Source organism: Dipodomys spectabilis, unplaced genomic scaffold (genome assembly GCF_019054845.1).
Source record: "Dipodomys spectabilis isolate Male_0828 unplaced genomic scaffold, ASM1905484v1 ptg000297l, whole genome shotgun sequence".
Classification (NCBI taxonomy): Eukaryota; Metazoa; Chordata; class Mammalia; order Rodentia; family Heteromyidae; genus Dipodomys; species Dipodomys spectabilis.
In genome coordinates this window covers 17,925,807-17,948,414 of record NW_024870974.1, presented here as the reverse complement: position 1 = coordinate 17,948,414, position 22,608 = coordinate 17,925,807, and the positions used below count along the sequence as shown (strand labels likewise).

Here is a 22,608-nt window from a genome sequence, read left to right as displayed (position 1 = left end):
TTTGCTTCTTCCAAATTGGGTGAGTTGTCTTTTTCTTTCCTTTTGCTTAGTATCTGTTGTTACCCCTTTCTCTCTCATTCCCTTCCCACGTTTGTCTCCCATTCTCCATTGTGTCCTGTCTGTGGCAGCTTTCTCTCCTATCACTGCAGGCTGGTGGTACCTAGCCGGTTTTCGTCTTTTGCATTCCTTTGAGAATTTGATGAACAGTCCCACTTTGTAAAAGTCACCAATGCAAATGCAGTGAGTGAAGAGAGCTGGACCCGTGCGGCTGGTCAAACTAGTGTAACAGTCAGTTAACAGGATATGGTCCCTTTGCACTGTGTGTGTGTGTGTGTGTGTGTGTAGGAGAGTGAAGCTTTTCAAGTTACAGGCGTCCATATGATACAGATTCGTTTTTGCTTATATTTATAAATATTGTCTACCTACTATCTAGAATAGATATCTCAAAGACATGTTTAACAATGGCAGAATGAAGATCTCAAAACCTTATATTGAATCAGTTAAAATAAACCTTATAAGCCCAAAATAAGTTAAAATAAAAATTAAAGAAATAGCAACCATCCTGGTGTCAAATGGTAAGACTAGTGTAACTGAAGCCAGACAACCAAAACTTTCCAGCCTGGGAGTCTGCAGCAGAGCTGGAGAGAACTGTAGATGAAGAATCTGTTTTAGAAGAAATTTGCATCTCAAGATGAGAAGAGATGTAAACTTGTTAAAATTTAGCTCTATAAAACAATAAAATATTCAGTAAAATCCAAATTCAAAAATAAATTGATTAAATAAGAGTGGTTTTTTAAGGAATTTGCTAAGCTAAGAAAACAGAACGATGTCCCACACACAATATTTCAAAACACAGGAATGAATTAAAATAGAATAAGCTAAAATAGGAGTTATTAGAAACCAAAGTTAACCAGTGTGACTGGATGAAGTCGTCGCATTCAGTTAAGAAGAGAGAGGTAGGAAAGAAGACAGATGTGCTGTGAGTTGTTTAGTTGTTTAGTTGTTTAGTGCTAGGTTTATAGAATAGAAACTTTTTTTTGTTGGTCATGGGCCTTGAACTCTGGGCCTGGGCGCTGTCCCTCAGCTCTTCAGCTCAAAGCTAGTACTCTACCCCTTGAGCTTCAGCGCCACTTCCCGTTTACTGGTGGTTTATTGGAGATAACTGTCTCATGGATTTTCCTGCCCGGGCTGGCTTTGAACCCTGATCCTCAGATCTCAGCCTCCTGAGTAGCTAGGATGACAGGCATGAGCCACTGGCACCTGGTGAACAGAAACATTTTAATGATAAGAAGAAGAAAAGCCTCTTCCTCTGAATCAGAGGGACCACCTACTTTGTTTCACAAATTCAGTCATTCAGAAGCTCCCCAGCAAACGCATTGTGGAGTGTGGATTTTGAGCAAGCGGGAAGTTACTTGAGGGGAGTATACCAGATTGTCAGATCTTTGTGTAGCAGCTGGAAGATGGTGGAATAATACTGTTTTTGGCTACAAAGCAAAATCCCAAATATCAAAAGGCAAAGTTAATATAGACCCTGCCCCTGTAATACTCTGAATCTAAATATAAACGACATTTAGTAATAGTGCAAAAACATTTCCTCATCCTTTGGGAGTTTTAAAGTTTGCAGGAAATATGGTTTCCAAGTAGAAACTTATCGAATTGTGGAGTATCAGTAAACAGTGTTATGAGAAACATCTCAGAACTTAAAGGATAGGGCCAAAATGATTTTGTAGCCCAAACTGTATGACTGAGCCAGAGAGAAGAAAAAGAAGTGAACCCCCACTTACCCACTACCCAAATTAGGAGGAAATAAATAGAAAGGCAGAAATTAATGAGCTGAAGAATAGAAGGAAAAAAGGCATTTAAGAATACATTTTACATTTTAGGGGGAGGTTAAGGAATTTTAAGTAAATCAGAACAGATTTAACTATGTGCTAGGCTGCTCAAAAAGAAAGAGATTGGCTGAGAACACTTGCATAGAGAAATAAACCATGTGGAAATTAACCAGAACTTTAGTCCATATATTGGAAATCTGAATGAAGTTAGAGAAATAATGATGAAAGCCACTGAGAAAAATTTTCCAGGAACAACTCTGCTTTCCTCAAAAAAATGCCAGGCTCAGATATTTTGACAGGTGGATTATTATTTTAAACTTGGGAGAAACAGTTAAGTAGATTAGTATTTAAACTGGAACACAGCTCAGTGAATGGAAACTTGAGTTTCTTTTTATGATACTAGTAGGGAACTATTGCCAGGGCGTGTGCAAGATAAAGTTATAGATCATTTTCTTAGGACTATAATGCCGAGATATTAAATGATACATCAGTAAATATCAGCAGTGACTTAGCAGTTGAATATTTCAATTTAAGTTTGGTTCATCCCAACTGAAGCTGTGGCTCAGTATTAGGAAATACATTAATGCACCATATCTTACCTTTCTTTCTTTCTTTTTTTTTTTTGGGTCCAGTCGTGGGGCCTGAACTCTGGGCCTGGGCGCTGTCCCTCAGCTCTTCAGCTCAAGGCTAGCGCTCTACCACTTGAGCCACAGAGCCACTTCTGGCTTTTTTCTTTTTTTGCTTATGTGGGGCTGAGGAATCAAACCCAGGGCCTCATGCATGCAAGGCAAGCACTCTACCACTGAGCCACCTTCCCAGCCCCATAATGCATCATATCTTAAGTTGAAGGGTAATGTGTTTCAGCCGATTCTTAAAAGCTTTCCTAGTATACAGTACTAGTACTGCCATGAAATATATCCTGGCTATTTTCAAAAATACTTTAAAATAGGTATTTTCATCTTGAGTACTATTTTTAATTGTAGAAACCCATAAACTAGTAAAAAAAAAAATGTGACTCATTAACTTACTTTGGAAATACTAGATCAGAAAAAGGAAAATCAGAGGATATACAACTCCCAGAAGGGGGTAACTGTTACAAAATTGTTACCCTTCAACAGTGAAAGAGTTGCTTCAGCTTACCAAATGGATAGCTCCCTAACATACAAGAATCATAAAACATGTGGGGAGATGGATCCTAATAACAGAGCCTTCCCGGAAGATGAGTTACTTAGCGTGAGCCTACGTCAGCAACTGCAGCACACTTGTTGGAGGAGAGTGTTAATTAGAGCATCTTTTCTGAGACAGTTTGGGCATTGTAGTATAGAGAGACACCACAGGCTGGGGAAGTGGCAAGACAGGCTAACGGGAGAATTCTTGGATATGTACCAAACTCGGTAGCAAGAGTAAGTTCTTACTTTCCACAGCAGAGTAACGGCTGTTAATGAAGTAGTACATGTTCTCACCACAATGTTCTCACATACATGTTTGAGGACAGATAGGTGGAACCCCTAATTTTATTATTACCCAATGGATGCAACAGACATTACTTGGCTCCCCATTAATATATACAATTGCCTGTCAAAACGACATACTTCTGGGTCGAATGCAATCCCTCTGTCACATGGTACAATCTTGATTGTCTCTCAAGATTTCACAAAAGACACATTTATTGCCTCTTACTGCAACAATCAGAACCCCTTTTAATGAGATGGAAGGGTTAAATCAATTATGCTGTGATTGTGAAAGAAAATACTTGGTAGCCCATTACAAAGGTGAGGTAGACATGTACATCCCATGGATGGTTGTGGTGGGTGCCATAGTATGGGCCCTGGTAGGTGGGTGAGGTTTCTAACTGCAGTCTAACCAGCAGAATCAGGTACAGATGATGGCGCTTTGATAAAAGACTCTGCCTTAGAAGACAGGAGAAGTTCTCTGGCTAGCCAGGATGTGGACCACCAGTAGGGAATATGGAGGACCACGGGCAGCCTTCAGCTCACATCGAGGAAGAAGTCTGAACTCTTGAGTCTCGCACTGCAGAGTAGTAAGTTCTGCCAGCAGCCTGAGTGGGTGTGGAAGCAGCTGCCACCAGAGCGCAGTCCCCTGCATGCAACTGGCAGACACCTGGACCTGGTGAGCCGAGCGTCCCGTGCAGGGGACCTAGCTAAGCTGTGTCTGTGGACTCCTTGCCCCTAGATTCTCATCCTTCAGTGACGCATAGCTACCTAACTACAGTGTGAGACAGAAAATACAGTCCTAATAAATGTGTCCTCTACTCTGAATTAAATTAAAAATAAATCTCATGCTACTTACAGATCCCACTTTGTCTATACTCATTGTTACTTGCATTTCACGCTAGACACTCTTGCTCTTTGGGACATTTATGCAAGGCTTCTGCACTTAATTGCTCACCCACACTACGTGTACCACAGTACGTATCAGTTAATATTTGAGTAGCTAATTCAAAATTTAGGTGTCTCTCTGTTATGATCCCTGTGTGTCACTGGTGGCTCACACCTAATCCTAGCTACTCAGAAGGCCGAGGTCTAGGATCACTGTTCAAAACTAGCTTGGGCAGGAAAGTCCATGAGACTCAACTCCAGTTAACCACCAGAAAACTAGAAGTGGCCTTGTGGCTCAAGGTGGTAGAGCGCTGCCCTGAACTGAAGAGCTCAAGAACAGTGCTCAGGCCCAAAGTTCAAGCCCCATGATAAGAAATAAAAAATGCCTGTCTGTCTGTCTACCTATCTATCTTCATATCTACCTATCTATCTACATATCTACCTATCTATCATCTACATAACATGTAGTATGTGTAGACAAGTTTTTAAGATTTTGTTTTCTTGAAAGGAATAAAATTATCAAAGAGGTTATTTTGTGGGAAGGTGAGCCTTGGTCAGTGTTTGGGAGAGAAAAGGTGTAAGTAAATGAAATTTCTGGTATTCTATGTGTGTTATTAACAGGTTGTCAGGATGGGAGAAATTGTTCTTCTTTGAAAGAAAACCCACTACATATTAAGTTTACATCATAGTGTTAACAAGTATTATACTTCTGAATCTGAGCAACTACTGAGGAAACCGAGGAAACCACTGAAGAGAACAGGTTTCACTAGAAGAAAAAAAATGTGTGTGTGTGTGTGTGTGTGTGTGTGTGTGTGTGTGTACACAGTACTAGAGTGTGAGCTCAAGGCCTTGTGCTTGCCACATAAGTGCTTTACCCCTTGACCAACAACTCTAGATCTTCGACTTGGCTTTTTAGTTAGCATCTCATGTTTTTGCCTGGGGCCGGCCTCGGACCACGATCCTACTACTTACGCCTTGTGTGTAGCTGAGATTACATGTGTGCATCACCACACTCCATTATTGGTTGATACTTGTTATCACCTTTATAGCCTGAATACATGGTAGTTTGGGAAAAAATGTTTTTCAGTAAAGGGAGAACAGTCATTCCCATTAATTTTAGAAGTGGTGATTCAAAGCGACTCACTCGACTACCACACCCAGTGTGGTATTTTACGAGAGGTAAAATATCCCGGATGACCACTTTGAAAATAGAGTTTTGATTTAAGGCATTTTATTTTTCTTAGTGCCAACATGACAAGAATGAGGGCTCTGCTATCTCTTAAGTAGATAGTCTTGGTAGTGTGTGTAGTTGGAGAAGGTTCCAGTGATAGTGATAAATACCTGTACATGCCTTCTGCAGATGTTTTCTTCGCTGTGGTTAAAACTCACGTTTCCTTTGGAGAATTAATATGTCATTGAGTTACATTTTTTTACCTCTAGGGACTCATTATCTCAGCCTGCCCAAATGACTGGGAGTTATGGCTTGTATTCCAAAAGTAAAATGCCATTTATTGTGAAAATTCTGAGAGCTGATGAGTTTGTTCTAAATGGTTTTATATGTTTTATTAGTTTACAGTTTCCCAAGAGACCCTTGAGAGAGAAGCCTTTCTCTCTGAGTTTACACTGTCTGGAGATCTCGCTAGGGTTGAGGGCTGAGAACAGTGAGCCTCCTGTGTTCAGATATGTGCTATTGGGAGAGACCCAGGCTCCGAACAAAAAGCAATAGGTAAAAGAGAAAAGATTAAATAGAGAAGAAGAACAGTAAAGAGGTTGAAACCAAAGCAGAAGGAAGAAGGAGAGAGAAACGAAGGAGCAGTGAGCGCAGAGTATGGCGTTAGTGGCTGTAGAACCTATTTCCTTAATGTTATTGTGGGTACTCGCTCGTTGCTGGGATGTAAAGTTTTTGTGTGCATACAAGCGGGGGTTCACGGAAGACAGCCTCTAGCCAGGCACTTGTTCTCACCAGTGTGGAGAGCTTGGTGACATTGGGGTCTGAGAGCCAAAGGTGCAGCTGTGTTTGGGAAAGTGCCGTCTTCCAACTGTGGAACGTCTGCCGTGTTCTCCGAATGTTTGCAGGTGCATGCGGATGGAATTACACCTGGAGTGTTTTTAAAGGTTTGCAAACCAGAAAAACAACATTTTGGGGAACATAATGGGGAATGTATGTTCACACCGTGCGTGTGAGTGGAGCAGCATTGACTGCACCTGGAGGCTCTCTCTATGTAGATCGGGAGAAAGTTATCAGGGGCACACAAACCCTTATTAATGCTCGTGTTCCTATCAGAGACGTCGTTGCTTCCGCTCCTTCCACTGGTCTATGTTAAACCCCAGTCTAAGTGCCACTGAACCCGATTTGGAGTGTTGGCGGTGTTGTGTGTTTTCCTTTATGAAGTGTGATTGCTAAAGGTGCTTTATTGATAACTCATTGGAAGTCATCCATTGGTGATAGTAGTCCTGTGTGTGTGTGTGTGTGTGTGTGTGTGTGTGTGTGTGTGTATGTATGTGTGTGTGTGTGTGTGTGTGTGTATGAGAGAGAGAGAGAGAGAGAGAGACAGACAGACAGACAGACAGACAGACAAATCAATTTCCTGTGGGACTTGGTATAACCCGGATCTGAAGATGTCTCCAGAAATGAGACCTAAGAATTTGGAAAGAATTCCAACAAGTCTACCAGTTTTATATATTTTAGAAAGTATGTGATTTCTTTAGTTGTAAGTCCAAGTTGAAGTTGCTTTCTTTTTTGAAGTTACAGTAAACCAGTGCCCCAGTCAGGGCTTTAGCCAGTGGTGTGAACGATCTCAGAAATAGGGTTGTCCCTGTCCCTGTCTTCCCATACCCCCTGGCTTCCTGTGGGAGGGGCCTCGTCGTGATCCGTGGGAGTAGCACCCAGCACTAAGCAGGACCCTTGGTATACTCGTGTTAGCTTTGGGGACCCGGCCTACATGGAAGCTCTTAGGGGAATTGTAACAATTGAGCAGTGCGCCCCCTCCTACCCCCCATAGGAGGTATATGAGGGGCCTGTTTGGGGGTGGTTCCAAGGTCCCCTAGTACCCAACTCCTTGGATGCTCAGGCTCCTTAGATCAGGTGTAACATTTGCATGTAACCTGCACACCTCCTCTGTGTACTTAATAAATTGTCTCTCCTTCACACACAAACGCTATCTAAGTAGTTACACTGCATTTCTCAGGGAATACTAAGAAGATAAAAACCCAGCCTGTTCAGACCACAGCAGTTTTTATTTCAGTTTTTGTTTGTGATTGTCCTGGAGCTTGACCTCAGGGCCTACCTGGGCGCTGTCTCTGAGCTTTTGTGCTCAAGGCTAGCACTGTACCACTTGAGCCACTTTTTGTTCACTTCTGGCTTTTGGGTAGTTAGTTGGAGATAAGACACACTTACATTGGCTTTCCTGCCCAGGCTGGCTTTGAGCCACCATCCTCAGATCTCAGTCTTCTCAGTAGCTAGGATTGCAGGTGTGAGCCACCGGCGCTCAGCTTAGAGTCTGGTTTTGTCTTTTTGTTTTTGTCTCTGCCATCGGTTGGAACTATGGATGTGGAGTCCACAGATGCTGAGGGCCAATACATGGTTGGAGAGAATGGGTCAGAGCCAGTGGGATGGGAAATGGCAGCTGGTGCTGAGGCCCTGGGCTGGGACTGAGGCCTGTTTCTGGCACTGGCTGGCAGTGTGAACATGAGCATCTCTTTATCCACAGGGGCCTCAGTGTGCTCAACTGTGAATGAAGAGCTTAGCCTGAGAGGGTAACAAGGATACTTTCCAACTCTGAGGTTCTGAGTTTTAATGAATCAGGACCAACATGAAGCCTTAGAATAGTTCTGGCCTCAAGGCTCAGCCCAACTGGTATGTGACTGTCAGACTCCATTATTATTACTTGACTGTGTTTGCATGGCCCACGTCTCATTGTGCGGCAGTGCTGGCTCAAGGACAGACCTTGGAATGGAGTTCTCAGCACCTCCTGCACTGCTCATATGAGAGTGAACCTCTTCCCGGAAGCCATCCTGGAAGTGAAGGTACCTTGAGGCTGGGTAGTCGCCCAACTCCGAGGTCATTCGTTTGTCTAAACACTGAGGCTGAAAGTAATCCCTGAGCATTTTGTAAGTGTGCATTTTAGGAAGATCGGACATTTGGGTTTTGTCCCTCTTTCCCAGTTACATTTGTGTGGGAGGGTTCACACTGGTTGCCAGTTGTCTTCTGGGCACATTTCTGTCTGCTTGTGGAGAGATGAAATTCTGCACACGGGACATCGCCACGGAGGAGGTGGCAGAGGGGAACTGGAGGCTGTGTGCTCAGTGACTGAGATTTACACTCACAAGTCAGGCAATCTGGCTCAAAACCTTTCTGTATTGAGTGGTCAGCTGTACTGCAATTCTGTAATTCTTGCACCTGCTATTAGAGATGCCGACAGTATACAGTCCTTATGACAGGCTTCATTTTGCAGTGAAGACCAATGTGGAAACATTGTGTAAAAAAGAACAACCTTCCTTAATTTCCTTTCCCCCATACTGTTCCTTCAGTTGAGTCAAAAGCGACAGGATGAGTTGTGTGGCCCGTGTACACAAATGTCACAGGCCACCCTTAGTTCCTGCCGTGTGCAGAAGCGACGCCAAGGTGTCCACACATGGCCCGAGGCAGGACGGGAAGGCTCCGCAGGGTGATTGATTCAAGTGGCCGAGTCCCACGGCCCTGATGCGTTCCTGGTGCTGTGTCTGAGGAGCCTGCAGGTGAGCTCAGTGCCAGACTTGTGTTTGGGCTGGCGCTCCCAGGAGACTTGAGGAAGCCAGCGCTTCCGTACCTGACACTCCTACGTGTGTGGTTTTGTTTTGTTTTGTTCCTGGATTGTTTGGTGTGTGTTTTTCTTATGTGGTAAATACGTAGGGGTATGAAGAAGTGTTTACGCGGAGAAAAGAAAACTTTCAAGTAGGCTTGGTGCCTTGCTCCTCAGAGTTAGGAGCAATGAAAACAGAGCTGGGCCATAAGAGGAGTTTGGCATTTGTGCAGTGGTTCTAGAATTGCAGAGTCAGTGTTGTCTGTATCCTGTCAGCAGATGAGGTATCCTGTGAGCATTACCGTTTTCTGCTGGTTAACATCTGGCCCATAGGCCACATGAGGCCCACAAGAATCATCTGCTCCACAGGTTTCTTGGCAGCTGCCCTCAACCCATTTACCCATATTGATAATTTGGTATGGCTCAGGAACGATGTTATAAATAGCCAAAGGACCCTTGGCAGGAAGATGAGTCCCTGCCCCTAAAGTGTACAGTCAGACTGCCAGAAACCAGTTCAACATTTTATTCTTTTTGTTGTTGTTGTTGGCAGTCTGGGGGCTTGAACTCAGGGCCTGGGTGCTGTCCCTGAGCTTCTTTTTTGCTCAAGGCTGGCACTCTACCACCTGAGCCACAGCACCACTTCCAGCCTAGAATTTCTGTTTATGTGGTACTGAAGAATTGAACCCAGGGCTTCATGCATGCTAGGCAAGCACTCTACCACAAAGTCACATCCCCAGCCCCCCCCATTTCAGCATTTAAAAAAATCCTTTATAGAAATTCCTGTAATTTTAGTGAGAATCCTAACAGTATAGCTTTGAAGTCTTGGAAAAAGAGAAGACTTTAAAACTAACGATAGTACATTGGAAAACAAGGGTGAGCATAGCGTTAGCAGTGGAGGGCTCATTCCCGTTATTTTTTTCCCGTTACTTTTTCTAAAGAAGTACGTAACTGTATTAGCTGGTGATTTTTTTCCCCTTGGAATTGAATTTTGTTTTATAAACTGGGCTATTTTTATCATTTGGCAGCTGGGGTTTTGGAATCAGACTGGAGAGTTCTGATGCCAGCTTTACCATTTTTAAACCGTGAGGTTTTGAGCTCATCCAGTGTTGAGCATTTCTTATTTGTAAGATGCAGGAAACCAATGCCAGAAGGTTGTTGAGAATGTTCATGAGAAGGTCTTCTGCCTAACAGGCATTTATTAAATGTTAAATCCATTCCAGTGCAGCAGGAAACAGTTTAAATCTAAAATCTCAGGACTCAAGTACAGAAATAAAGACATAAAACAGAGTTTGGTTGTAGGTTACTTGGGCTCCATCTTTAGCCTCTTTTTGATGTCCCTTTCCAGAACACTTTAGAACACTTAGCTCAAAGCCCTAGGTTTGAGGAATAGTCAAGACATTAAGACATGAGTGGTGTTCTCTGGAAACAGTGGTTGAGGTGAATGGGTGTCTGAACTCACTGTTACCACAGTACAAGCAGGTGCCATAATTCTGGTTCCTGGATGCCCAGTGCTGCCCAGTACTGTGCTGAATATGCATTGTCCCATTCAATGCCTATCAACACTTGAGATGTGGTTATGATAACTTATTTAATACACCTGAGGAAATAAGGCGCACTATGTTAAGAAGTGGATCTCTTCTTCCATGGCTTGGTAAGACTTTAAGCCAGGACCGTATTGTCTCTGGGTCAACAGTTGTGGTTTAGTACCTAATCTGGTTGCTGATTTCCATGTAGAATGCAGCACTTGCTAGTTACAATCTTTGAACCATTGTGTATCTGTCCAGGATGTGGGATGCTCCAGGGAATTGATTGTGTATGTCTAGTGCCAGTTTTTTTTTAAAAATAATTTCCTGCTGTTCTTATGTTGACTTTTATCCATCTAAGACAACTGCAGGCATGACTGTTGGAATCAGGATTTCTTTGCCTTGGCTTCGCGCAAGAATGACCTGGGAACTTGAAAATGCAAACCAAAGAAAACCAAACAACCCAAAGCCCTAGTTAGTCTTCATTCCCAGATATTCTAGTATAAACTGGAAACAGTGCCTGAAGTCTGCTGGCGACCGGTCCAGTTTGGGCCCAGCTCAGGATCTGAACTCAGGCTGGCTCCGAGAGGAGCTTGGATCAGTCTGAGAACATGCATCGTGGTCCTACATCCCAGGCTGTTGGTGATCTGGCTCTGCATCTGGGAGCTTCTCCATGCCTCATTCCCCATGGCCTTTCCGAGATGCCTCCACCCCAGAGAGGAGGAGGACAAAGAGATGAAGTGGTGTGCGCCACGCTTGCAGAAAGGCCTGTTTAGAAGGTTATTGTTTCTCCCAAGTGTAAGTGCTTGGTGCGAGCTGACTTTTCCACTGTATATTCTTGGATATCCTGTCTCTGTGTATGTACCTTTTCTGGTCACATCCCAGAAGCATCTTCCATCTTGGTAAAAAGCAAGCATTGTAGTACGAAACCATTCCATAGGTTAGTCGGGACTGACATTTTCTGTCAGTGGGCTCATGTTTCCTGTCTCCTTCACTGTTCTCATTCTCTGGTCCCCCCACCCTGTAGCTATCTTTAACATGGACAATGACAGACAGTAGCAAATCCAGCTGTGCACAATATTCTAGGCCGCGGAAGATTTTTAAGGGAGATAAGTAGTTTACTATTTGCCAGAGTGACCTGTTGGAACCCAGATTTTATGAAAACATGGTGTTAGCAGGTTTTCCAGTTGGCTCAGTAAATTAAATTTTCACCAGCAAATATTTGTCCACAGTAATTGAAATCACTTGTTATTCTGCTTATACATAAGAGGGCAGCATGGTACTGTAAAGCAATCGCTTTGTTGAAATTGCTTGTTTTTATTGGTCTATAATCGTTTTTAGGTTAGATTTTTCAGGCCGTGCAGTTAAGACTCCGACCTTATCTTTAGTTTTTAAGCATACTTCATGAGTGTAAGTGATATTTTTATTCCCATCACAGGTCATATGTCTGATTTCCTTTACACAAATAAATATGCAGAAGCCTTTTTTTGTGCCTTTTATTTTTATGGTTTAAAGCTAGCTGGTTTGCTTAGGAGTATCAGCATGCATCTCTTTGGAGATGCATGTCTGCTAGGCTGATGTCTCTACTCTATTTTATTTTGTGACTCTGTTAAAGACTTGGGTGTGCAGCATTGAGGGGATGGAAACCTCTTTTCTCCGGTCTTGGCAGACACAGACCTGTTATAAATCATCCTGGCATGGAGGATTTTTCAGTACACTGCCCATTACTGTTCTCCAAAGAGGAGGAAAATGACTAAGCAAAGAAGCAGCATTCAGTAATAATATTATTGCATGACAATGTAGATAAATCAAGGTGCTGATTATGTTCTAGATACCATTAATGGAAGGAGAGCACATTCAGAGGAGTTGTAAGGTATTAAATGAACTGATAGAGAATGACCGTAAGAATCCAGAAAGGTAATTTCAGAAGCACAGGCTATTTTTAAACATGTGAAAAAATGTTTTCAGTCGGATGTTTCTGTTTATGTAGTTTGAGAAATGATTCAAGACTGGCGTTTTGGACCTAACTATAACTCTGTGAAAATTTAATGGGATACTTGTTTTTAATACTGTATCCTGGCTGCTTCTGCTTTTGGCCATGAAGAGCTATGGTGCCGTGTAGTCCTGGTAAAGATAATTAGACTTGTGTAGTGTTTTTTGGGGGAAAAAAAAACTCTGAAGTATAATGATTTGATGGTGTTTTCACTTAATTTCTGAGAAAAATCTTACATTGAAATCTTCTGCTGAAATAAATAAAAAAGAGCTGCGATCTCTTCTTCGTTTGTCGGCGTGGAGTGCTGGTCTTGGGGTGCGTGAGTAAGTGTGGCCTTTGCTGCTTTGCCGGCGCAGTACGCACACAGATGACAACTGATGTCTTTTTCTGTATTGATGGCAGATTTTTCGGACCTTGCCTGATACCACATTCCCTGAGCCGACCTGCCTGTCGCCGTCACCCCCAAATGCTCCACCCAGGCAGTCAAAGAGACAAGGCCAGAGGACGAAGAGACCTGTAGCTGTGTACAATCTTTGCCTGGAGCTGGAAGGTGGTAAGACGTTCACTGTGTTTTCCTGCTTGGAGCGACATTCAGAGCACAGGAGCCTCTCACGTATCATCGGGGCAGGCCGTGCGTGGTTCTCTGCCTTCTGGGTTTTCGTTTCTTTCTCCCCTAAGATTATAGTTTTTGAGATTAACAGGGAGGGTGCAGCTTTCTTGTCAGGGAAGAAAAATGCAAGTTTCAGTTTTGTGTTTGTCTTTATTATGCACGGTTCTTTTTTTTATTTTTAAAAGACTGCTTAAATTTCTTTTTTGGGAGACTTGTGTGACCTCCTGTGAGGTTACATAACCCTGAGACGAATGGAAGGGAACTAAAATTAAAGCAGATCTTTTATGTGAGGAGCTGGTAGAATCTAACATGAACCATCTCAATTAAAGGCACAGATCACCATTGCGTTGGGCCTTATAGTTTTTCCTCCATACTTGCTCTGGTTGTCTGACTTTTATTTCTCCTAAGGCAGAACATTTCCTCATGTGTGGCCTGCCTTTGGAGCCAGGCAGAGTTAACTGGGCTGTGATGGGATGTTAGCAAATGGTGGTTCTCCTGTTTCAACCAAGCTGCCATGTTCCAGCTAGTTGTTACCCTGTGGCTGCATTGTCTTAGTCCTGCCAGCTGGTCCAGTTTATAGAGAGAGCCTGGAATTTAAGTTTCCAGTGTTCGTCCATTCAGAGGAAGATCGTGAATCACGTAAGGGCCATCTCCTGGTCACTTGGTGACTGGGTGGTGCGGTTTTGATGTGGAGAATCAGTCGTGGTGTGAAATTTAACGGGCGTTTCACAGGCATGTCTGAAACCGTGACTCCTGTCATGCACACGTGTGCTTCTCCCATATTGAAGACATTTCCTGAGTGTGAAATCAGTCTTCATTTTCTTCCTCTTCCCCCCCCCCCCCAGCCCCCTAAGATATTTTTCATTGGTTTAGGATCCCTTTGAACTTCTGAGAGTTTACATTGGTTTGGAAGTGTGAGACGATTGTCAACGGGAAGAAGAAGAGACTGGGGACAAATACGGTGTCATTATTCTAAGCTGCCACACGTTCAAACCTTGGTATCCAAGGGTCCGTGTGAGGAACTGGCAACTGTCCTGGAGTGACTTGGACATAATGAAGGAAGACTCCGGACACCCCATCATAACACGGGCAGGAGCTCTTCTGCTGTTCTTTCAGATCGCTTCAGACACACACATAAGACACAACTATTAGACATTTTAACAGCCAAGTTCTTATTTTCCCAGGGAAGAACATGAATCATTCAAATCAGCTTAAAATCTCACAACTTCCCTTTAGACACTAGTCGCTTCCACTTCTGATCCCTTTTCCCTCTCTCTCTTTCTCACTTTCACTCTTTCTGAACAGAGTTGCTAATAAGGAGAAAAACTGACTGGTTTGAATTGCACCTTCTCTGTCCCCTGGTAGAAGTGTTAATAAATAGTGAAACAAGCAACTGTTGGAGCCTAGGAGGATGCCATAGGATAATAGTTGAATTGGTTTACCAGCCCTGAGCAAACCAGAATAGACAGCTACTTCATAAGGAAAGGTCAGAGACTCCCATTGGTCCAAAAATCACATCTACCATTTTGATTTTCTTAAGAATGGAAGCAAATTTGTGGAGATACTAGTCTTTTGAGTACTGGCTTGCTCAATGATTATTAATGCCTGAGAAGTGTGAATACTGATTTGTATCAGTGACAAATTCAAGATGGTATATTACCTTTCCTAATCTTAGGTACAAGAGCATAGTATTCATTTTATTTAATTTTAAGTGATAAACTATTAATATAAATTTAATTTTGCTGGGGATGGAACTAGGGTCTTCAGGCATGCTAGGTACGTGCTCTACTGCTGAGCCATGCCCGAGCCCTGATACTAATAAGGGAAAAAAAGTGGATTGTCCAACACCGGATTCCTTTGGTTCTTATGTTAATTATTTCGTGATGTTTTATTGACCATTTGATGAAGAATTTTATAACCTTTCATTAATTTCTTTTAATTGCTGCCTTGATTTGTTTTTGATTTGTTAGAATTGGAAAAGTCATGAGTCTGGTCATGGAGTGATTTCATTTTACCTTAGAGCCATGAGGTGTAGTATAAGGCAATTAAAAGCTGTTATCACCCTTGCCAGTTGTTTGTATCTAAGCTTTATTGGAAGTCAGAGTAGGTGAACAAGAGTTATTCAGAGATAGAAAAAAACTAGGGCATGTGTTTTGGTAGAGGCTTTCCTGTTCTGCTGATTTAAAAATAATAACAGAATCCTACAAGGAAAAGATAGTAGAAACAGTTCATGCTGTTGAACATTGTTTAGCATATTAAAAGTTGCACCTTCTCAGAAAGAAATACATAAACACACATGAATGTGTATATCTATGTATATGTGTATATATGTATCTGTGCATATTGTTATACATGTCTATAGACCTTCCTACCTTCCTACCTTCCTACCTTCCCACCTTCCTCCCTTCCCTCCTTCTTCCCTTCCTCCCTTCTTCCTTCCCTCCCTCCCTCCCTGCCTCCCTCCCTCCCTCCCTCCCTCCCTTCCTTCCATGGCTTAGGTTTTATTAATTGTCCATGTCATCCACTTAACAGTAACACATAAAGACTTTAAAACTTTGTTTTTAAAAAAAACTTTTGCTTCTGTTTTTTTTTTTTTTTTATGTTTTGAATTCCTTGAAGATCTCTTCTGCAGTTGTTGAAGCCAAAAACTTCACCAGATCTTTTTTTCACAAGATTACTGCCCTATCTCAAACCACATCACTCTTCCTGAGTTCTGAGACCTTGGAAACATACCAGCCAAGCTCATCATTTGCCTCTCCCCCCTCCATTCATAGCTAAGTCAGTCCCCCTGTTTACCTAATTTTGGTTAAAATGCACATTATAGATAAACTTTAGTTGATAGTTTTTCAAAAATTTCTATTTTTATGTATTGGATAGAAAATGTGCATCTAACCCCTGCTCCCTTTATTCATTGTGATATAAGGTGAAAGTTGACTTAAGAAAATATAGGACAGGGGGCTGGGAAGGTGGCTCAGTGGTAGAGTGCTTGCCTTGCATGCATGAGGCCCTGGGTTCGATTCCTCAGGACCATATAAGCAAAAAGAAAAAAGCCAGAAGTGGCACTGTGGCTCAAGTGGTAGAGCTCTAGCCTTGAGCTGAAGAGCTGAGAGACAGTGCCCAGGCTCAGAGTTCAGGCCCCACAACCGGACTCCCCCCCCCCCCCCCAAAAAATATATATATAGGACAAAAAGATTAAAAAAAAATAAGACGGTTATCTGTCAAGATTTGAGGAGCAAAATCAAAAAGCTAGAGATTATCTTCAGCCCAAAGATTTGGTCACAGATTTGGTATTTGAAAGAAGTGGTTTGTGGTGTATTATTTCTTCTTCACTGAGTAGGAAACTGTGCTTTGCCATAGCCAATCTTGGGAAATATCTGGTTTCAGTGTAACATTCAAGGAGCTCAAAAAGTCATTTGTGGAAAGCCAGCAACTTACCTGCTGCAGGCAGAGAATACCAACCCCTTGACACAAAGGTCCCTTGCATCATTTGATAGGATTTTTGTTCCTTATTATTATGACACATATAGTGCCAGTACTAGGGCTTAAACTTCGGGCCTCACACTTTCACTTGGCTCAAGGCCGTTTGTTTTACCACTTGGGGGCCATATCTTCACTTCTATCTTTTTCCTGGTTAATTAGAGATAAGGCTCTCTCTAGTATTGTCTACATAGGTAGTCTTTGAACATAGAATTGAACAGAGATTCTCAGATCTTAGCCTTCTGAGTAGCTAGGATTAAAGGTGGGAGCGCTGGCATCTAGTGATTTTGATTGTGTTATTGAGCTCTGTCATCAGTTGGGAGATGACAAGTTTAGTCATAGAAGAGAAGTGCAGTATTTCTATAAAATGTAAACTGATACTGGCACCCTTAACTGTATTATATATACTTGTTATTTTTCTTTGTCATGTGTGATTAATTCTTACCAAACCTACTTTGTAAAATAATTTGTACTTGCAGTTATTTGCTTAAGGGTTTTTATCGATGATTAGTATGAACTACACTGGAAATAGTACCTCATTTTTTAAAAAATCTATACTGAGATTCTTATCATTTTGAAGAATACATACGGTTTCTTTTCCTATAGCATTTAGGAGTCTGTTTCTTTCCTATAGCATTTAGGAGCTGTCATACCTAGGTAGACTTGGATAAGTCAGTTGTAAAATAGCAAAATATGAATGAGGCAGGCTGGTCAGTGATAAAAAGAAGATTAAGAGTGAAAGGTTTGCTTTCATTTTAGCCTCCAGTTATTCTTCTGTGTTTTTATTTCCATAGCACTTAGAGTAAAGTAATTCTAAAAGCAGCACTACATGCACTACATGTTTGTTTTCTTCTGCCCTATAAAGAGGGCTGCCTGTTTGTTGTAATTCCTCCAAATAGATGAAGGGAAGATCGTGGAGCTATATGAGATGAAAGTGATGTTTGTTATTTTTCCTCGAAGGCAGGAAAAAAATTAAATGCTGATTTGAGGGAGGAGAGGGGGTGAGGATTGCCATCTGAATTTATACTTCTTTCTTGCTTTATACTAGGTCTAATTTTAAACCGAATTAGACATTTATAGGACTGGTTTTTATATGTATCTTCTTGATATAATTGGATGTTCTGTAATTCTTTTTGTACAGTATATAGCAATTTACTTATATAGGCAAGTTAAAAATTATGATTTAATGTGGGTGGAAAACAAAATCATCTTGCAAGTCAATTGGCAAGATTTAATACGCTAGCGTTGGTCTTTCTTGAGAATCGTTGGGTTGGCACTTTTAACATTTAGATCACAAATGTGCTAACTGCAGCACATTTTGCTGAACATGTGTTATTGTAGTCCAACAGAATAGTAGATATCATGAAGGATACGAAGACTTATAAGCAAAAAACAAATACATTCACTGCCGATGAGGAAGAGATGGACAAATGATGGAACAAAATCCATCCTGTTTGTGGCGCAAGTGGTAGAGTGCCAGCCTTGAGCTAAAGACGCTCAGGGACAGTGCCCCAGGCCCCGAGTTCAAGCCCCAGGATTGGCAAAAAGACAAAAATCTATCCTGTTCTTCTCTAATTAACATACCCTAACGTGGTAATCTTCAAAATCAAAGTAGGAAAAAAAATTAAGAAGTCCTTTCAGCCCGGATAATGCCAGGTTAACCCTTTGAATAATCCATTTAAGTGTCCTGTCAGTGAGAGCAATGCTAATGATATAAATTAGCCACGTAAGCTAAGCTGAAAGAGACTTGCTCAATTTTGAGCAACAGAATAGAAACCTAGAAAGCATGCCAGTGCCATCGTCTTAGAAATGTAGGAGTGTGTGTGTGTGTGTGTGTGTGTGGTGTGTGGTGTGTGGTGTATTTTCTGGGGGTCCAACACAGAGCTTTGAGCATGCTAGGTAACATTCTACCACGGAGTTACATCCCCAACCTATGTTGATTATGTTTTCAATACTAAACTGTGGAGAAACTATATAAACAAACACTATACTGTTTGAAGTTTGGAGTGGTTCTGATGCAGTCATTTATTCCTGGGCTTTATAGGAGTGGTTACTAAAACTGAAATTGTATAACTCATGTGTTGAAGAGTTTTTCTAAGTTCCCCATCATGCCGCCGCACGGTCTGTGCTCTTAGGGAGTTCTTTTTTTATTCTTTGTGTTTGCTCACTGCATGGTGAGCTGTGACACAACATGGCACCCTGCGGTGGCCATAGGAGTCTGCTTCTGAAGAAAGGGACCCTGAGGCCAGGCCATAGAGGGGAGGTGTTTAGGGTTTACCTGAGTGTGGCCATCTTGGCAGTTACGTGGGAAAGGGTGTCAGGCAAGGGGACAAGTGGAATGAAGCCTGGCAGTAGCTGAGAGAAGAGATCAGCTGACAGCGAGAGACAGGGTCGCCATCCTTGGCTGTGGCCAGGCCTGGAAAGATGGTGTGCGCTGACTCGTTGAATGAACAGAAATGGGCTTTGGCCTATGTGTGACTACTCCATTCCTGGCATTCCGCTTCACCTCTCTAAATCTATTTTATTAACTGCGAAGTCAGGGTAGTAAAAGTGTCTGTCTCTGAGGAGGGTTGAGGGGGTGAGGTGAGGGGGCTAATGTGTTTAGCCCAGATTAGAAGCTCTCGACCTTACCTATAGCAAGCTTGATAGAAAGTCTTTTTCTTCGAGCCAGAGCACCTTGGAGTCAGAGATGTGTGTGGTTGTAAAGGATGTGAGGAAGCACTGAATCTCTGCTCAAGTATCTGTGAGCATGGGAGAAGGGTTGTGGCGGTTGGAGACTTTGCGAGACTTGATCTGCCTGCAGGAATCGGGAGAATCACGCTAAGAAAGTTGGTCAGTTAATTTAGCCTTACTTCGGTGTCACTTGAGTTAGCACTAGGAGGGGGAAATAAAGTGGATCTATGAGAGACGCTAAAGCCAATTGTTGGGGTAGTTGGGGAAATGAAGATAGAGAATGAAAACAATGCCGTTATCCACGGTTCAGGCCCAAAGGTTCATTCTGTTTTTGATACTGGAGTTTTAACTCAGAGCCTTATGCTTGCTTGGCTGCTGCTCTACCACTTGAGTCGTATCTCCAGTACCACTTCTTTTAAGAGTATAGAAACATTTATTACTGGCAGCAAGTAAGGAGAACATGAGAGTTATTTCCAAAGCAGTGTCTTCCCTAAGTGAGAAAAGTGTGTTGGTATTTTATTTGGGGGAGCCTACACATATTGGTAGATATTCCTACTTTTTAGAACTTTAAATTTGTGTTAATTGTTATTATAAAGGTGTTATTACAAAGAGGTTACAGTCACATAAGTCTGATGAAGAATCCATTTCCTTTTGGACAATGTTACCCCCTCCTTCCCAGTTGTTCCCTTCCCTCCCGTCCCACAAATTGTATAATCTGTGTTCAACCCAGTACAACCTAGTATTCAGTGAGTAGTACTGCTGCATTTGATCACCCTCCCAAATACAGATAAAGGAGCAAACAAATGAAAAATAAACAAAGATAGCAACAAAGAAACAAACCTTGTTTCCATTTCCTGGAGTTCATGTCAGAAGCACACCAGTACCACTTTTTTGTTTTGTTTTCAAGTATTGGGCTTGAACTCAGGGCCTGGGCACTGTTCCCGCAACTAATTTTGCTCAAGGCTAGCACTCTATCTCTTGAGTTACAGTGCCAGTTCTGGTTTTTTCTGTTTGAGTGATACTGAGGAATCAAACCCAGAGCTTTATGCATGCCAGGCAAGCACTCTGCCACTAAGCTACATTCCCAGCCAACTACTACTTTTTGCTAGTTAATTGGAGATGGATTCTTCAGCCTGGCTTCAAACTCAGATCCTCTACCCAGCTTCCTGGGTATGAGCCACCAGCACCAATATATTCGTGTTTTTCCATACTTTTTTTTTCGGTTTTAAAACAAATCAATGTGTGTGTGTGTGTGCACATGCATGCATCTTTCCATTAAAAGGAACAAAAGACACCATTTTGTTAGTGTGTTCAATACTTACTGCTGTGTGTAACTACCTTGGAAAACAAGTTTATTAAATGTGGTATGGAAAGTACTGGCATAAATAGCACGTAGGGAGGTCAGTAAAGAGGATGACGTAAGTGTAGGTGAATTGTAGCCACGTTCCTCCTCCCGAAAGGTAGCAGAGTGCACCAGTGCCCTGAGACAGGAGGAAGCATGCCGGACTTCAACTGTCATGATGTGTTACCTTCCTGCAGACACACTTGATCAGCTGGATACACAACTGTCATCAGCCCTGGTGACACAGCACAAGCAGCTCTGTGTCTGAGCCTGGAGGCTTTCTGCCCTCCAATCCTGTCTTATTTTTTTTGGTCTGCTATCGCATGGATGGGCCGTGGATAATCACTTCCTGCTCATGGAGGTCTGCCTCCTCAGAGCGAGGCCTGATTCCTCCATGCACAGTTACTCTGAAGCGTGAGAGCAGGCTTGAGTCTGTGTGACAGTGTGCAGATTATTTCTTAACTCACTTTTACAGTGATGAGATCAATGGGTTGGGAAAAAGCAGTCAGAAGTGTAGGGGCTGTAATGGGATGGTGGTGTGCCTATCAATCATGGGAGGCAGCTCGGGCAGCCTCCTGGGAGCTCCGCCCCCTCATGCTAGTGACAAAGCAAAAGCCAACTTCTTTGACTTCCACATAATCTTTACCTCTACCTCTGTGTGGGAATGCAGTCCCCTTTTCCGTGGAGGAGAGAGAAAAGCTTATTTAACGCCTTGAAAAAACACAGAGCTGCTACTGTGGTGAAAATAAGTTCATGGCAGGTAACTCGAATTTATAGAAGAGAGAAAAATTCTTTAAAGCTCGTCTCCCTGTGGAGTGGGTTCTTTTTTCTCCTCCTAATAGCTTTTATTTTAATTTCCAGTTCTGAATTCAAGCAGCTGCCACTCTCTTTATAGCCCTCTTTGAAACTCTTGTGGCGTAGGAGGTAGCCAGGCTGTCTAAGAAACATCTTTTCAAACCCACCAAAGTATTGTTTATCCTGAATGAAATAGAAATTTTAAGGCTGTCAAGAGTGACTGATTTGAAGTGTTTTCTTCGGTAGCCAAGGGAGAAGAGCAGAAATCTTGAAGAGGACGAGGCCAGTTCTGAGACACTGGGATGACTCATGAAACTCTTCAGGACTTTGATAAAAATTGCCACAATACAAGGGTGTGGTCTACAATTAGCAGAGCAAAATAAGCTCTGGGACAGTTCCTTTGTATTTACTGAATCTCTACCAGCTGACTAAGAACAAAAGGGGGAAAAATGTGCAAGGTGAACTCCATTGTAGTGAATATGCCCACTTGTGTTTACCATGACTTGACTCTGCTTGGCTTTCCTGCACTCTAAGTAGGGTCTTTGAGGATTTGAATTCTGGGCTCCATGTGTTCCCCTGTGCCTATTTGTAGAAGGAGTACAATGTCATCTTTGGATGAACTCAAGACCTGCAAGCCTGTGCAAAGAAATTCTTGGCTGGCATTTTGGATCTGCTCATATTCTTTTTAAAAAATATCAGCAGAATGGTTTTTAGAGTTGGAACTGTCATTATGGTCAGGATTTTATTTGTCTCTCTGGATCATAATTGAAAGAGTAGTTATTTCAGACACTTATCTTGGTTCTTTTTGAAAATTTAATAGATCGTGGGACAACATGACATAAAATTCTAGAGTAATAACAGTATAGTTACATGGTACAATATATGCCAAATACCGTTCTTAGAAATATTTAGTAAGCTCAGGTAATTCACAGAACCCAGATAGTCAGCTCCCAAACTCTAGATCCTTTGCTGTTCTGCTAATGTCAGTCACCAGTTTATTCAGAGTTAACAAATGCCTTGTTTTCTCTTGAGTACTTTCAGAGATATCATGTGCATGTCAAGCAGTGTGCCAACCTGCTCTTTAAGTGTAATAATGATTTGTTCTAGCCTCTTTAAACATGTTTTGTCTTGTCATAAGATAATCACCTGTCTTGATCCAAGAGATGAAGTAATGCCCATGATCTTGCTTTATAATTGAGTGGCTGCTGACTTCCATGGACCCCTGCAGGTGGTGGAGGGCACC

At 42.3% G+C, this 22,608-nt stretch overlaps 1 protein-coding gene across 1 annotated transcript in view; it reads left to right on the top strand.

The window, feature by feature from the left end:
- Arhgap10 (Rho GTPase activating protein 10) overlaps positions 1-22,608 on the top strand; it is a 210,102-nt gene that overhangs the window by 157,105 nt on the left and 30,389 nt on the right. The window contains exon 19 of the mRNA XM_042701765.1: positions 12,871-13,021. Within this exon, the coding sequence (XP_042557699.1) occupies positions 12,871-13,021 (151 nt within the window). The remainder of the gene's footprint in view (positions 1-12,870; positions 13,022-22,608) is intronic.